The 15,813-nt window shown below is 40.4% G+C and overlaps 1 protein-coding gene across 8 annotated transcripts in view; it reads left to right on the top strand.

Annotated features, from left to right (window-relative positions):
• The window catches only part of NRG3 (neuregulin 3), a 1,039,619-nt gene that overhangs the window by 470,968 nt on the left and 552,838 nt on the right, over positions 1 to 15,813 (top strand). For all 8 annotated transcript variants that reach the window (XM_087431778.1, XM_087431783.1, XM_087431779.1 and 5 more), the window contains exon 2: positions 12,154 to 12,283. In XM_087431778.1, coding sequence (XP_087287904.1) covers positions 12,154 to 12,283 — 130 coding nt within the window. The remainder of the gene's footprint in view (positions 1 to 12,153; positions 12,284 to 15,813) is intronic.

Below are 15,813 nucleotides of genomic sequence, written 5' to 3' on the forward strand. Positions count from 1 at the left end.
ATTTTAGGGGTTAATACTGGATTATTGAGTTCCTATATTTTTAGACAGAATTTTTTTGGTCTTTTTTCTTTAGGTTTTTTTGTTTTTCTTTAAGTTTGGACATGTTGAAGTTCAAGAGCCTTAAGTTTCCAAGGGCTCTTTGACTTTCAGTGTGTTTCTGCTGTCTCTTCATGTCTTCTTGGTCCAGATACTTTGGTCCCATGTTTCTGTTTCCTCGCCTCCTTGTGTGAACTTCTCATTGCCATGCTGTCTAGGAAGTTGTAGCTGTTCCGCCTGAGTTAGCATTTCTTTATCTTCTCTGGTGTGTCCAGCAATATTCTAACCCGGGTGGGGCTGAAGACGTAGTCCTTGTACTTGGACAACTATCTGGTAGTCTTTTATAGTCCTTCAAAATAATTTTTATAATTTTTGCTGTCAGCCAGAGTGAGTACTCCCTAAATTCTCTTTCACCATTTCTTTGGAAAAGTTATCTTGATTGACTTTTCTTCATACCCAGAATTATAGACAAGATACCAAGGGGTGGGGGATTGGTGCCCAGGGGTAGGGGTTAAGAGCATTATGCTAAATGAAATATGAGACAGAGGAAGACAAATACTGTATGATATCACTTATATGTGGATTCTTAAAAAGCTGAACTCATAGAAACAGAGAGTAGAATGGTAGTTATAATCTCAGTCTCAAAGAATCTGAATTAAGCACAAAACAGAAGTAAGAACATGTTTCCTATGCAAAGGCAGCATTAAGATGTCTAGCTCCTACCTCAACCCACTCTCCAAGCCCTTCTTACACAGAAATGAATGCAGAGCACCAATCCACTGCTGACAAAGCTGCCCTCTCTTTGAGCTCCCCTAGAACATTTTTTCTACTTTTACCATGACACTTGACATAGTCAGCAAATGCGTTAGCAGGGGTTTGAACCCAGGCCCATGCGGCTGCATTGCCCATGCCTCCTTCATGCCCCATATGGAAAAGGAAGTGCTTGGATTTCAAACACTAAAATAAAAGATCCAAATAAGAGCTAAGGATAGTAAAGGGAAAAAATAAGATTTTAAATATGTAAAGTGAGTGTTCATTTTTATGAAGGAATTTGGAGAATCATGTCAATGTTTAGACATTATTTTGAAGCTATAATAGCATGAAAAGGAAATTTGAAAGAGACAACAGTAGAAATTCCCAGTGTTGAGCCTGGTCTTTATTTTAGTCTTTGCTCCCATCTACGTCCTCCCAGTACCTACCTTACAGAGTGTTGCAGTATGTGCTCAGAAAAATCGGTGTTGGGTGGATGGAGGAGAAGATGAAAGGATTACTGAGGAATATTGCTTCCGAATTGCTCTTACATTTACTCACACTAGAGTGACGAGTAGAGTTTGGCAAGAGGGGATGGAATATACCCGCGTTAAAGGAGACCAAGACTCCGCACAAGTGGAACCTCAGGGTGCTGAAGAATGAAGAATGTTCATTACGGGGCTTTGCTTCCCTGCTCATTATCCCTGCTTTTCCATATACTAGCTGTGAAACCCTGAGAATAGTGCATGATCCCTCTGTACTTCAGTTTCTCTTCTGCGAAATGAAGATAATATTTGTATCTGGTTAATAGGTTTATTCCAAGCATTATTATCACAGGTTGACGTCTAAGGTCTCTATTATCCTAAGAGCACCTGATTTGAATTGTTACACCTGAAACAGCTAAACACAAATTTAGACCATGAGAAGGTCTGATATATAGCAGTGTGCTTCATTAATTGTATTGATTGTTAAAATAGTGCAATGATTCTATTCCAGTTGGTCAATAACCACTGCTCAATTCTCCCTGAACTAAGTTTCTCCACACCACCCAGAAGGCCCTGCACTGGAGTTCCCAAACTTCCTCAGTATTAATCCAGAAACCAAACAGTTAACATCTGGCTCCTCAGGGGGCCTCCAAGACCTGCTCTGGCTGTGGACAGATGTCTTCTGATTAGTGTTGTCATTTCCATACCACTTATTAAATATTTTGAATATCACCTCTGCACATACTTGACAGGCAAGAAATTTGAATCTGAGAGAAAGTTTTTGAGTAGCTAAACATATAAATGTTCATCAAAAAACATTAAACTGTTCATTTTTGACTTGAAACCCATCAATATAAAAAAAATAACCTTGATTATTAGCAGCCAGCCTCATGTACACTCTCATAAGCATAGATATGCTTTTCATCATTTATCTCCAGAAGCATTATGACTGGTATGCGGTTACATGGTAGTGTTTCCCTTATCATGCTGAAGGTATGTGTGTGCCTGTGATGTTGGTAGCATCATCACTGTTATAACCATTATAATACTTACTCAAAAAGCATGCATTAAGCACCTACTGTGTGTGAGGCCCTGAGGTAAATTACAGGGATATAGAGTTGACCTTGCCCAGTCCCCAGGAACTCATAGTCTAGTTTGGGAAAAGGGTGGAGACCAGACGTGTAAACAGTTAAATTGTGATTCAGCGTGATTATCACAGTATTTGAGGCAGGAGTGAAGTGTTAGTGGAGTTCCAAATACTGACAGTTTTTTACTACCCAAGGATGTGGGGAAGACTTCGGTAGGAGCTCACATTCCACACAGGTCTGAAATAATTAGAAATGTTTTGCCAGGCAGAGACGTATTGACTGTGTATAGGTCAAAAGAATAGCATATATAAAGTCACAGTCGTCAAAGGGCCTGATTTGTCTAGAGTTATTGGAGCCCAGGGAATGTGAAAAGGAGCTGGGAAAGTGGAGGCCCAGGGAGCCTTCTGTGTTCAGCGTGTGTGGGGAAATTGCAGAACGAGTGAGGAAGTGTTTGTTAGTCTTCTATAATGGGAACACAATGGAGTTTTAGGCACAGGATGAAGAGAGGTCAGGTGTGCTATCAAGCTGTCACTTGTTGACTGAGCAGAAGACTCTCAGTGGGTCACAAGGAGACCAGATGGGAGGCTGCAGCTACAAGTGCCAGGGGCTTTCACCCACTGTATGTTTGAAAGGCATTCTTGCATGGGAAATCAAATCCCAATTAGAAGGTTGCTTAGGGAGCATGATATTGAAAGGAGAGCTGTGTAATTCAGGCCTAAAACAGCATCTCATTAAAATCCCTTGATGCACCTGACTCGTAACGTAAGGTAGGGACAGAGCTGAAGTCTGTTAACTGAGGTGTCTGCTGGAGAAGCTTGGACATAGCCTCACTACTCTCCTTCTTTTTGGAAATCAGATCAGCCAATCACCTACAAAGGGCCATATTCTTTCCTTGGCTGATGGTATTATAATTTCTATGTTCATGCTACTACTCATGTGTAAGTAAAGGGAACATTTGAAAAAGAGGGAAATAGTCCTGCTAGCAGCCAGACTGATGTTTCCAAGTGAGCAGACATGATTTCCACCCAGTGGCTCTGTGACTTTCTTTGGAACCAGACACACACAAGGCCACTCTGCAGAAAACGTCTAAGTACCCCCCCTCTTCTGACCAGTGTGCGTAAGTGACTGCTGCTTCTGTGTCAATGACAAGCCCTCCTGTAGTCCTCTTGCATCCTGGATTTTTAAGGTACTCATTCACCATAATGTGCCCCTGCTTTCCTGAGGGTTAACTCAGCCCATGGTGTAGTCAACTCACAGTTCAAACTCCCTAGCAAGGCTGTTTTTCTAGAAGGAATGACGTCTTTATGGGGATTTAAAAAATCTCATCTCTAATAGGTAAAAGTCTATACTTCAGGGTTGGTGTGAGGATATTGTCTTGGTCCATTCGGGCAGCTATAACAGAATACCAGAGATTGGGTGGCTCATAAACAACAGAAATTTATTTCTCACAGTTCTGGAGGCCGGGAAGTCCAAGATCGAGGTGCCAGCAGATTTGATGTCTGGTGAGGGCTTCCTGGTTGATAGATGGCTGTCTTCTACTGTGTCCTCACATGGTGGAGGGGCAAGGGAGCTCTGTGGGGTCTCTTATTAGGGCACTAGTCCCATTACTGAGGGCTCCATCGTCATGACCTAATCACCTCCCAAAGGCCTCATCTCCTAATGCCATCATATTGGGTGTTACCATTTAACATACGACTTTTGGGGGACACAAGAATTCAGTCTATATCATATTTTCATTCAATAAATATTTATTGAATAATTGGGCAGCCTGATGGGCTAGTTACTAGGAACATAGCACACACGTGTACACACACACACACACACACATAAACAAGTAAACAAAAAAACATATTCCTGTCTTCCAGAAGCCTATAGTCTATGGGACAAACAGATGAAAATAATGAAGTTTATTATTTCTATCAGTGAACCTGAGAATGTCCCCCAGGATGAGACTCAATTTTTGTTAGACATTGATAAATCAGCTCAAAGGGTGGGCTTCCCAGGCCTGTGTGTCATCTGTGACTCAAGACTGTGAGCAGCAGTCAAAATGTCTCTGCTTGAAAGAATAAAGACAAAGAGAGGGCCACGAGGGGAGGAGGACCTTGACCTAACGGGGGAGGTGCCCGTGAGAATAGCCCTGCACTTGGCGGTACAACCTGAGGGATTCCGTAGGGAGCAGAAATATCTAATGGGGATTTATTTTTTGCTGAATGATTCATTGTCTCATAATGTGTGCTCTAGATGAAATCTATAGATGACTGTGAGAGTGTGTGGGGTACAGGGTGACCCCTGCAGAAGGGAGCATATGCAAAGGCCTCAGGGGACATGGACATGGACGGTTTGAACAGCTGTGGCCTAGGCACTGAGACTGGGGGTGGGTATTACGTATGAGACGAGGACAGAGACAGACGGGGGTTGGAAGGATTTTGGTCTTCATTATCAGAGCCAGGGAAAGCCACTAAATGATTTTCCAGAAGGAAATGACCATCATTATGCGTTTCTGCACACATTGTGCAAACTGATTGTCATGTGGATAATTCACTTTAGGGTGGCGGGCATGCATGTAAGCAGGCCCATAAGGAGTGTTCCCGGTGAGATAAGATGGAAAGAAGTGGTAGATTCAAGAGATGTTTAGGAAGCAGAATCACGAGTATTTGGTGATTCTCATGGAGCGCGAGGAGAAGGATGGCTGCTAGGCTTCTGGCCTGCACAGCAGGATCGATGATGTAACGTTAGTTGAGACCAAGAATCTTGAAGGAAGAAGAGTTTTGTGGAGGAAACGCACGAGTCCAGTTTTCTGCATGTTAATTTTTAGGTGCCTTTGGGATATCCATCAGAAAGGAGAGGTAGGCAGATTGAGTTTAGAAAACCTGGGGGCTGGAGGTGTGACTTTGAGAGTTATTGGCGTGTAGATGGTATCAGACAGTACCACCCAAGGGAGCAGGATCTGAGTTTAGTGTGTATGAGAATTACCTGGAGAGTTTGTTAAATCACCAGCCACCTCCGGAGTTTCTGATGCATTAGGTCTGGGATGGGACTCATGAATTATCATTACTAACACACTCCCAGATAATGCTGATACTGCTGGTCTGAGAACCATACCTGGAGTAGCACTCACCTAGAGAAGAAGTAAAGATGGAAAAAAAGAAAAAAACAGAAGTAAAATTCTGGCCTGTAGGAAGCAATATATTGGAGCAAGTCAGGCTGCATTGGTTTGAGTCCAGAAGCTACCAGCTAAGAGCCACGTGACCTTGGGTCAGTGACATAAATCTTTGAGACTCAGTTTCCCCATTTATGAGATAAGCATGGTATAATAGCATAAATCTGTAGTGTTATTTTAATGCCAAAAAAATAGCTAAAGGAAAATGCTTATTAGCACAGTGCTGAGTATATGTTAGGAGTTATTTGAAGACCAGTCATTGAGTAATCTGAGTTTTAAAAATAAATTAGATGAGAAAGGTGGCAAAAAACAAAAAGAAAGAGGAAAATCAAGGCTGTGTGATAACATGGGAGTCAATGAAAGGATTTTCATGGAGGTGAGAGTGGCTGAGTGTTCGATGCTTTTGAGAGTTCAAACAAGTTGAGAAAAAAATATTTAAACATCCATTGGGTTTAGAGATGGCTAGTGATGTAGATGGGACCATTTCAGTAGAGTGATGTAGGGGCAGAGATAGTATGTATGAAGCATGCAGCACAGAGCCTAGCACAAGCCAAGGGCCCCAGTGACAGTAACTGCTATTATAACTAGTATAGTTGAAAGCAGTTTGTATGGGCACGTGTGTGAGTACAGGTAGAAGGAAATATATTCAGCTTATGGATTAACTCTGCAATTCCCAAATAAATGCATTTTCACTGAACAAGCTATGTCTCATGCAGGTTTATTTAAGCTGGAGCAGAGGTTTTAAAAGCAAGATTTCAAACTGGAAGGTGGCAGGTATCTCATGCAAATTTAACAAGGGTCCTTTCTACATTTGCTGCGAGAATTGATGGCTCTGGGATACATCAGGAGCTGTCAGTCATCATGGCAGCCCCATGACTCAACTGAACTTTTAAATTCCTTGCCCAACACTCCCTGTTTCTCCCATGCCAGCAAAGAGAGCAGTTGTCTGAGCTCTGGCAGCGCGGAGACAGCTCTCTTTGCCTCTTGCCAGCTGAGAAATGGTGTGTTTGCCTTTCAAACAGCACTGCATTCTTCTTGCAATTTTCCTTGACCATTAAATATTTTATAACTCAGTCTCATGCCAGTGCTCCTTCCTGGGTGCCTGATAAATGGCAGATGCAACAGAGAATTTTAATGTATGGCAGCAGGTTCGTTTATACTGCTCCCACGGAAGACGCCGTTGGAGTCGAAGACCATATTTAAATGGCTTCTAGCCTGTAAAGGTATTTTGCTAATCCTAAAAGCTTTTAGATTGCATCATCAGATTCTTAACTTTTCTTAGAGAATTGGCATGTCATGAAATCAGTGGGGGAAGGAAAAAACTGCTTGATGAATTTGACATCTGCAAGCCAGGAGTGTGAAGAACGTATTTAGGGTCTACTCTGTGCCTCATCATTTTCCTTCCTTGGGTGTTCTTGCTCTTCATTTCTAGAATTCCTTTTCCTGTGCCAATTAAATCACTCCCATTCAAGACCCAGCTCCAATGCCAACCCTTTGGGAAGCCTTCAGAGATAACTATACCCTCTCTTTCTTTGATGATCTATTGCAATTATTATCTGTAATAGCCCATTTAGCACTCTTGTTCCTCCAGCAAAATCTGTGTTCCCACAGTGTGCAGCATTGTGCTGGCAACATAGAAAACCTCCATAAGTAGTATTCAGGTTCAACTCAGTACTTAAGGGGAAAACCAGTCATTGTCTTAATTCATTATAAATTAACTTTCATTGCAAAATCTTCAGGGATTTCTGTCTTCCAGCTTTACATTTTCTTCCCATTTTTCCTTTAATGAATTAACCACCACTACCTCCCACTGTGCATTTAATTACTGTACTGACTGCCTACTTTGTGTGCTACATGATGTGGAAAGAACACAAAGATTAAAAGCGAGGCACTCTCCCTGACCTCCCTGGGGATAGAGACCAAAACCCATAAAAATATAAGAAAACACATTAAACTACATATAACAAGTGCCAGATGAGTGGTCTGGATAGTTGCACAGCCCCTGTGGTCCCAAGTGAATGGGCACTATTCCTTATGCCAGCAGCTGCATTTCCTTGACCTGAGGCCTTGAACTTTGTTCACGGTGTTTGGAAGGCCCATCCTTAGCACCGTCTCTGCTCATCTTAAGCCTAACATTCCTTTATCCGTCATGCCCTCTCTTTTAGAATAGCTTCTCTAATTTTTTTTTCTCCTCCCTTCTCCTCCATCCTGTGGAGCTGATTTTTCACTCCTCTCACAAAATTCTATACACTTGACCTATGTTGCTTTTGGAGTTCTTCTCATATCCTAACTTCTAAACCTTTATTCATAAAACATTTTTCTTTTATGATGATAACAAAAGCATACACACTTTTCAATATAGAATATTTAGAAAAATGCTCATGCATAAAAAGATCATTCCTCTATAAGCATCTATTATGTGCACCTCTATGTCAGGCCATGCATTAAGCCAGGGGACCGGGAGATGTGAAGATCTGTTCTGCCCCCCAGGAACTCAAGGTCCAGTCAGATGGGCGATTCCTGAGCTGATGCAGTAGAGAGAGTGATGTCTGAAAATGAGGTACTCTGGAGTAAGGGAAAGACTTGCAAGACAGAAGGGAATTCATGGGTATATTAGGTCCCTTCTAGTTCACTTACCTGGACCTTCATCCATGTAATTTTTTGAAGACAATGAAGATCACTATAACAAATTTATTACCAGACTACATTCCTAGAAACAGAAGGTGCTCTTTGAATTTTAAATACATGACAAAATAGTACCATATACTGTAGCCAGCTTAGTGAATTAGAGTATCTTAAAAGTGAGGCAGTTTTAAAAACTATAAACAGGTTTCAAAAATGTTAGATAAGTTTACAGATGAAAGTTCTATATTTTATTGTTAAGGTCCCCCAAGGTTGTTTAGAGCCATAACATTTGTCCTTTGGAGTTAGACCTTATCCATTCTAACAAACGTCCAATTTTCCCTTCAGAACAAAATACTCAGCTGGATGTATTAGAGCACACTATGTCACCTTAGGGCACAGAAAGAAAATAAAGAATTACACCTCATGTTTTATTTTTATCTCATTTTTATTTATGTTCTATTTTATGTGTTAGTAATCTGTTTTATAGGTTAAAAATTAAACAGAGGTATACATGCACTTATAAGCAAGATATTCAAATATTGTAGGATGTCGTCCAAAATTATGACTGTCTCTTTATTGGGCTGTGTTTGGCTATAAGTAATAGAAAGCCTGACTAACAATGACTTAGACGCAGTATACTTTTTATTTACAGTCGGCCCTCGGTATCCGCGGGTTCTGCATCCGTGCTTCAACCAGCCACGGACTGAAAATACAATGTGAGGGTTGTATTTCGAGCCACAGTTGGTTGAATCTGCACATGCGGGACCCGCGGATACCGAGGACCGACTGTAGGGACTGGAGCATTCGTGGATTTTGGTCCGCGGGGTGGCTTGGAACCAATACCCAGTGTGTACTATGGGACGACTATATGTTACGAAAGTGTGTAGGTGGTTTTAGAGTTAGCATAGCAGCCTAGTGATTTCATTAAGGAATTTTTCTGTCTTTCCATCCACATTTTTGGCATGATGCTTTACGACTATAAAATTTTACCTCATGGTGGATTTTTATTTAGCTTGCCCAATGCCTCTGTAATTTTAGGTGAGTAGTGCTACATGGATACCATATAGTGAAAAGCTTAGATAAATTCTAAGATTTCAAATTTATTGATAATTGCAGTTTATTTACCTAAAGAAGGATTAAGCCCGACATTCTATTATGGTTTATTATATTAAGTTATTAAAATATTTTATAATGGTGTTTTCTTTGAATCCAGTCAAGGCATTGTGATGGATAAGCATGCATATTTTAAATTAATTGTGAGATTCACTAAGCTATGGAAATAGAACACCTGAGTACCTGTTAAGCCTGACATCTCTGTACTCTCCCACCTTGGACTTTTGCGGAGGCATTTACTTGGGTCTGATCATCTGTAACATGCTGGCTGATAGATGATAACGTGATGGGGAAAGCAGTTGTAGAATGGGGCGGTAACTGCTGGAGACAATAGTTGTCAGATGGAAACTAATTGATTATAATTGCTTTGCCATTGTATTGCTCTTGGAGTCTGTAGCTTGTTAAAACCACTGATTATAAAATAAGAATCTCACTTTTTATGCTGTAGGTTATATTAATGAAAAGCTGTTCTTAGAGGAATGATCAGTGAATATCAATAAATGGATAATAAGAAACTAAAGGAAAACTTAACTGATCATGAGTTAATATATTTCAGCAGTCAGAGTAGCAATCAACTGTGTGGTGTTTCAGATTGAATTTTTTGCTCGGAGTTCTTGAATTTTAAATATTTTCCATAGAAAGAGAGATTGATTCCGTGTAACTTTTTATCACATACTATCTTAAATAACAAATCTTCCCTGTAGAGATCTCCTGGAAAACAGAAAATGTGGCTCTTTTGTAGAGCCTTTATTTCATGCCAGAGTATTAATAGGCAGATATTTTGAAGTGGAAAAACTAAGTTCCCACTGTTCCACCAAGAAAGAAGAGATTGGAAGTGGATTTTTCAATGCTCACAGTATATAAGCAGTATATGAGCGAGAGTCTGTGTGAATCTGAAGGCAATGTTTGTTTTTGCAATATTCACCAATACTAAAATGGGTATATTAAAATGATAACATTAATGTGAATTATATCTAACTTTTGTTGTAAGATGTGCATTAACTTTTATATGATTGTAATATGTCTTTAATAATTGTATTTTTCATCAGTGGCATTAAACTGTTAGTGAAGATAGAGTGATCAGAGTTACCGAAGTCATTTTTACTGAGCATCAGTTCTGATGAAGGTTCAACCTCTGACATCAAGGAACTGACAGACTAAGCAAACAGATAAACATGTGAACATGTGGTTACTCGCAGCTCTGAATGCAGTGAAGCAAGGGATAAAAAGTGCTGGGGGACACAAGGGGAAGATGCTGTAGGCTCTGAAGAACTCTGGATGTCTTCTCGCAAAGCGAAAGGTGCTCCGGGAGGAAGGAGCGGTGTGCTGTTCTTGGTGTTGGAGAAATAGACTAAGAGTTGGAAATTAAGTTGTGTGCTTTAGGATATAAGAAGATGAGACTAGACAGGCAAAATCCCACATGGCCTCTGTCGTTCTTTGCTCCACTGAGGAATCTGGAGTTATTCCTGTGGGAATGGGGAGCACTGAGGATTTTTAGATGTAGGAAGGACGTGAGTGAATTTCCCTTTAGGACAAGCGCCCCCCCCCCCCCGCCTCAGTTTTGATGATGAGCCGGAAGAGGCTCGTGTCACCTGCAGCTGGTAGGCTGGTTCAGTAGCCCCTACTGCTGAACATTATTGTTAATCTAGATCTTTGAAAAGGAAATTAAAGGAGCTTAAATGCTGAGTCATTTATTCATCTTCGACTTTTTACATATATTTTTTCTTGAATGTTGCAGTGGAGTTGGTACTAACACTTTAGTTGTTTAAAACTCTGAAACTAGAATGTCTACGTGTGATAACAGAGTCTGCGTCCAGGAGATGGCACCTACTTCTGGTTAGCTTCATATTTGGGAAGCAGATGTAGACATATAGCTTATGTTAAAAATGTAAGTAATTATGATTTAAAAAATACATGTTTAAGATAATGCTAAAAATGACAATAATTTGGTCCTGTTAAATATTTACCAGAAACGTTGTTCACATTTGAGATTCTGCTTTAGAATTTGGAACCTTTGCATTTTAATTACATAATAAAAGGAGATAGTGAAAGAATAATTGGCTTAGCTGTTAGCCAGTTACAGCTGTAACTGAAAAACAGAAAACACACACACAGAACTGACATCAGTTTCCACAGAATAGTCACATCATACATTGATCAGATGTTTAATGACATTTGGCAGCAATAAAGGGAAATGAGTGCTGTTTCAATCCTTCATGTAACATATTTGTTAAAACTGAAATTAATGAAAGCGGATTTGAGGTGTTTGACTGCAGGATCATCAGTTTTTGCTGTTAACGTGTCCTGAAATGGGGCTCGTCTAGAGTGATTCCAGTTGTTCAAGTCTAGTGGAGAGATAAGACAACTGAATGCAGTGGTTATCTCAGGCAGGCTGGGCTGCTATAACAGAACACTGTAGCCTGGGTGGCTTATAAACAACGTAAATTTATTGCTCATGGTTCTGGAGGCTGGGGAGTGTGAGATCAAGGTGCTTGCAGATTCTGAGTCTGGTGAGGGCTTCCTGGTCATAGAGGGCCATCTTCTTGCTGTGTCTTCACGTGACTGGAATGGGTGAGGGAGCTCTCTGGGGTCTCTTCTGTAAGTGCACTAATCGCAGTCATGACCTAATCACCTCCCAAAGGCCCCGACTCCTGATACCATCACGCTGGGGAGCAGCTTTCAATATATGAATTTTGGGAGGGCATGAACATTCAGTCTATAAAATGGTCATATCCAGTTGTGGTTTTTCGGTACAGGGGAGGGTCTGGCCTGTCTGTCTAGGATCTCCAAGGTCAGTGCCTGTGAGAAGGCCTCAACACCCAGATCAGGCCAGTGCCAGGGGCTGGGGGTGTCAGTGCACTGCTGACAGCATTTCTCTGTGTGCTTCCCTTCACAGATACGACGACATATTCCACCGAGCGATCCGAGCACTTCAAACCCTGCCGAGACAAGGACCTCGCATACTGTCTCAATGACGGCGAGTGCTTTGTGATCGAAACCCTGACTGGATCCCATAAACACTGTCGGTAAGCCGCTGCGGCGACTGCACTGAGGGCAGGCCGTCAGAGAGGCCCAGAGATGGGAGGCGGTGTTGAGCTCTGGGAATATAGTACAATGTGATGCATATGGTCCAGCTGTTTGAAAGGCAGAATCAGGAGTTTTAACATGGGAAAGGACAAGGCTGGTGTCTTTAGTATTTGAGGAAGATAAAATGGAATTAAAGTAGACAAGATTTGAGTTTTATCTGACCAAGTAAAGGAAGATTTCCTTTTATATCTACCAATTTAAAAGAAATATTTATTCACTTTAGAAGCCTATACTTCTGGTGTGGGACTCTAGCACATATGTTCACATTCAGAAATGATCCCTTCTTGCGAACCCTCAAACTGTGGCATAACAAAGCAAGCTGCTTCTCGAAGATCTGGCATCTCAACGTTTATTGTGAACCAAACCCAGAGACTCTGTGTCCAGAGAAAACTGTATCTTATTTTGATTCTGCCCTCGTTTATGAAGTTCAATACTTTATTTAAACACGTCTGGTGATGAAACACTCTCCAGCAGGATGTTGTCAATGAAATCATAGTCCTGTTACAGTCTAGGTAGAGAACTACTTAGGGAAAATGCCCAGTAGAGATCAGAAAGGTGTTTAATCGGTTTTTAGAGACAGGTTATATAACTGCTAAAAATAAAAACAAGTGGAGATAAAACAGTGCACTTGTACACACTGCAGCTTTAAGGCTCCATGGAAGCATCAAATTAGCATCCAAAAAATATTTCCCACTGAGCTTTTATTTCCAGCACTACCCTGGTAATTTGTTTTTCCTTGCAATTGTGTATGCTTCAGTGATCATATATATCCACACCCCTTTCCTTCTCTTTATTTACTCTTCTCATATGACACAGTTATTAAATTAATTATTCTGAATCGTGAAGCATGGAAAATTATGACTTTTTTCTCTCCCTATTGCTATTATAAAACTTTATTCCATGTTGTTTTATTAAGATGGCACAGAGAAATGCATCTTACGGTTATGAACTTAGAACGTGTCAACCAATCCTGCCTGGCTCCAAGAGCCAGCTTCGGTCCCCGGGGAGGACGAGTCGCCACAGTGGGCAGCAGCCCAGGTTTGGAAGAGCTGATAAGTGATAGCAGCAGATCTCTGTAAGAGTTACCTTGTATGCTCTGTCAGGATAAACAGAACTGTGACCTTTTCTCACCCTTGACATGGTGGCTTTCATGTGACTTGGACAGTGCCATTACATTTACCCCACTTACGAAATTCACATCCCATTTCTGTCTTCTGTGAACCTGGGTTGGGGATGAAGCGGGGTGGGAATGGATCCTCCCCACATTCTTCTTTTCTTGCTGTATTTATTAGGTCTGTGCAGACGCAGGTAGAAAGCACACAGTGACTTTAATAAGAGTGAAGCTACCCATTGAAAGCTGAGCGTGAGCTACCCATTGAAAGCATGAAGTGCATCCATGCTCTTAGATACTCAACCATATGTTCAAGTTACTTCTGCCAATCCAATTGGGTCATCATGTGTAAGTGGGTGATGCAATCAATTAAGTTTGAATTCCTAATCGATTGATGAAGGGATGAATCAGAAGTCTCACCTAAAGCAGTGACTTTCCTGATAGTGTTTTACCACAAGGAAGGATCAGATCAGACCCAGCACAGTAGGAAGGTGGGTATGAATTATCTTTTCCAAAACTAAAAATGTTGAAAAGAAAAAAATAATTCTTATTCTTTTTCAATATAGAGCTTCACTGTATTCTCTATTAGTTCATTGGTGTATTAGTTTGCTAGGGCTGCTGTAACAAAGTACCACAAACTGAGTGGCTTAAAGAGCAGAAATATATTTTATCACAGTTCTGGAGGTTGGAAGTCTGAGATCGGGGTGTCAGTGGGGCTTTTTGCTTCTGAAGGCCATGAGGGAAGGGTATCCTCCCAGGCCTCTCTCCTTGGCTTATAGATGGCTGTCTTCTCCTTGTGTCTTCTCATTTTCTTCCCCCTGTATGTGTCTATCCAAAGTTCCTCTTCTTATAAGGACACCAGTCATATTGGATTAAGGTCCACTCTAATGACCCTATTTTAACTTAATTACCTCTATAAAGACCCTTTCTCCAAATACGGTCACATTCTCAGGTACTAGAGGTTAGGACTTCAACATTGGAATTACTTGGGAGACAATCCAGTCTATGACAATGGATTGCAGGTCCAGAAAAAAATTCCTTTGCTTTTGTGCATAGGTATATCTCTAAGTTTTTTAACATACACAAGCAGAGATATATCTATGGTTTAGCTAGAATGATGTACATATATAATAATTTTGGCCTTCTGTCTTCATATTTCTTGCATATTTCAGCACAGACAACCTGTTATTTAACGTAGAGTCACAACATAGCTAATCATAACAAAAGACCAGCCTAAGACAGAACTGGGGCTCGAGTAGGTTAATAGATGCCTATAAATCTTCTACTAGTGTATATGAATAAATCACACATTGCATGTGCCAGCTATTCATCTCCCAGGCTTTGCTGTGAATAAAAGGCTTACATTTGTTCCTGCATCAGCCACTTCTAAGAATTCCAATGTAGTTATTAATAATGTGCCATTTGGTACAGCACTCTAAGTAGAATGTTTCATTCATTCTTCTCCATTGGACAAATGCTTATTGAGTACCTCCTATCACCAAGATACTGTTGAATAAATACATGCAGAAATGAACTTAGGAATTAAATGGCTACTGCACTTTGTAACGCACTTGGAGTAAGTGAAATACTTCATCATTAGGAAATAAGGACAACAAGGGATAGTGCTTTTGTGTGACTGGCATGCTACTGGGGGTATCTTTATGATACGTTACTAACTGGATTATGTTTCAAGTTAAGTCAAACACAATTTAGTGTATCGCAGCAGCAATACAAAGGGGTATATGTGAATTTAGCTTGTTAAATAGTTTACTTTTTACATTCAAATCTGAGAGAAATTAAGATTATATCTTCTAGTATTTTAAAAATAAATTACAATCCTATGATAAACTGAATCAAAATTTTTTTTCTATGTTCCAAAAAGTTGATCATGCTCTAACACTTTTCTGTTTACTTGCCAAGGAAGAATTGTAGAAAAACTACCTAGATCATCTCTGATAGAGATCCAAAAAGTGTGTGTGCTCAAAAATGTTACAGTGTGTTTCTTGGGATAAGTTGCATGTTTTTCCATTTGTTATTTTCTCATTCTTCAGTGTATTTTCAGATCTTTTAAAAACCCACTTATAGTATGAATAATTAGAAATTATAGAGCAAACTAATGAAAATATAAGATTAATACCATGATCCTAAAACTAACTTGACAAAGAGATTTTAAAGAACAATAAATAAATAGGCAACCTTGGTCTTGCTGAATTTAAAATATACTCTAAAGTCATAGATCATTGGCTGACTGATTAGTGACAACAGAGCCTGGTCTATAGTGGAACTTAGTGTAGAACAAGGAGAGATCCATATATAGGAGCAGGATGGAGAGACTGACTCTTCAGTAAGTTTGGATGA

The sequence above is a fragment of the Ceratotherium simum genome, chromosome 6 (assembly GCF_057802395.1).
Source record: "Ceratotherium simum simum isolate JZ-2026a chromosome 6, ASM5780239v1, whole genome shotgun sequence".
Classification (NCBI taxonomy): Eukaryota; Metazoa; Chordata; class Mammalia; order Perissodactyla; family Rhinocerotidae; genus Ceratotherium; species Ceratotherium simum.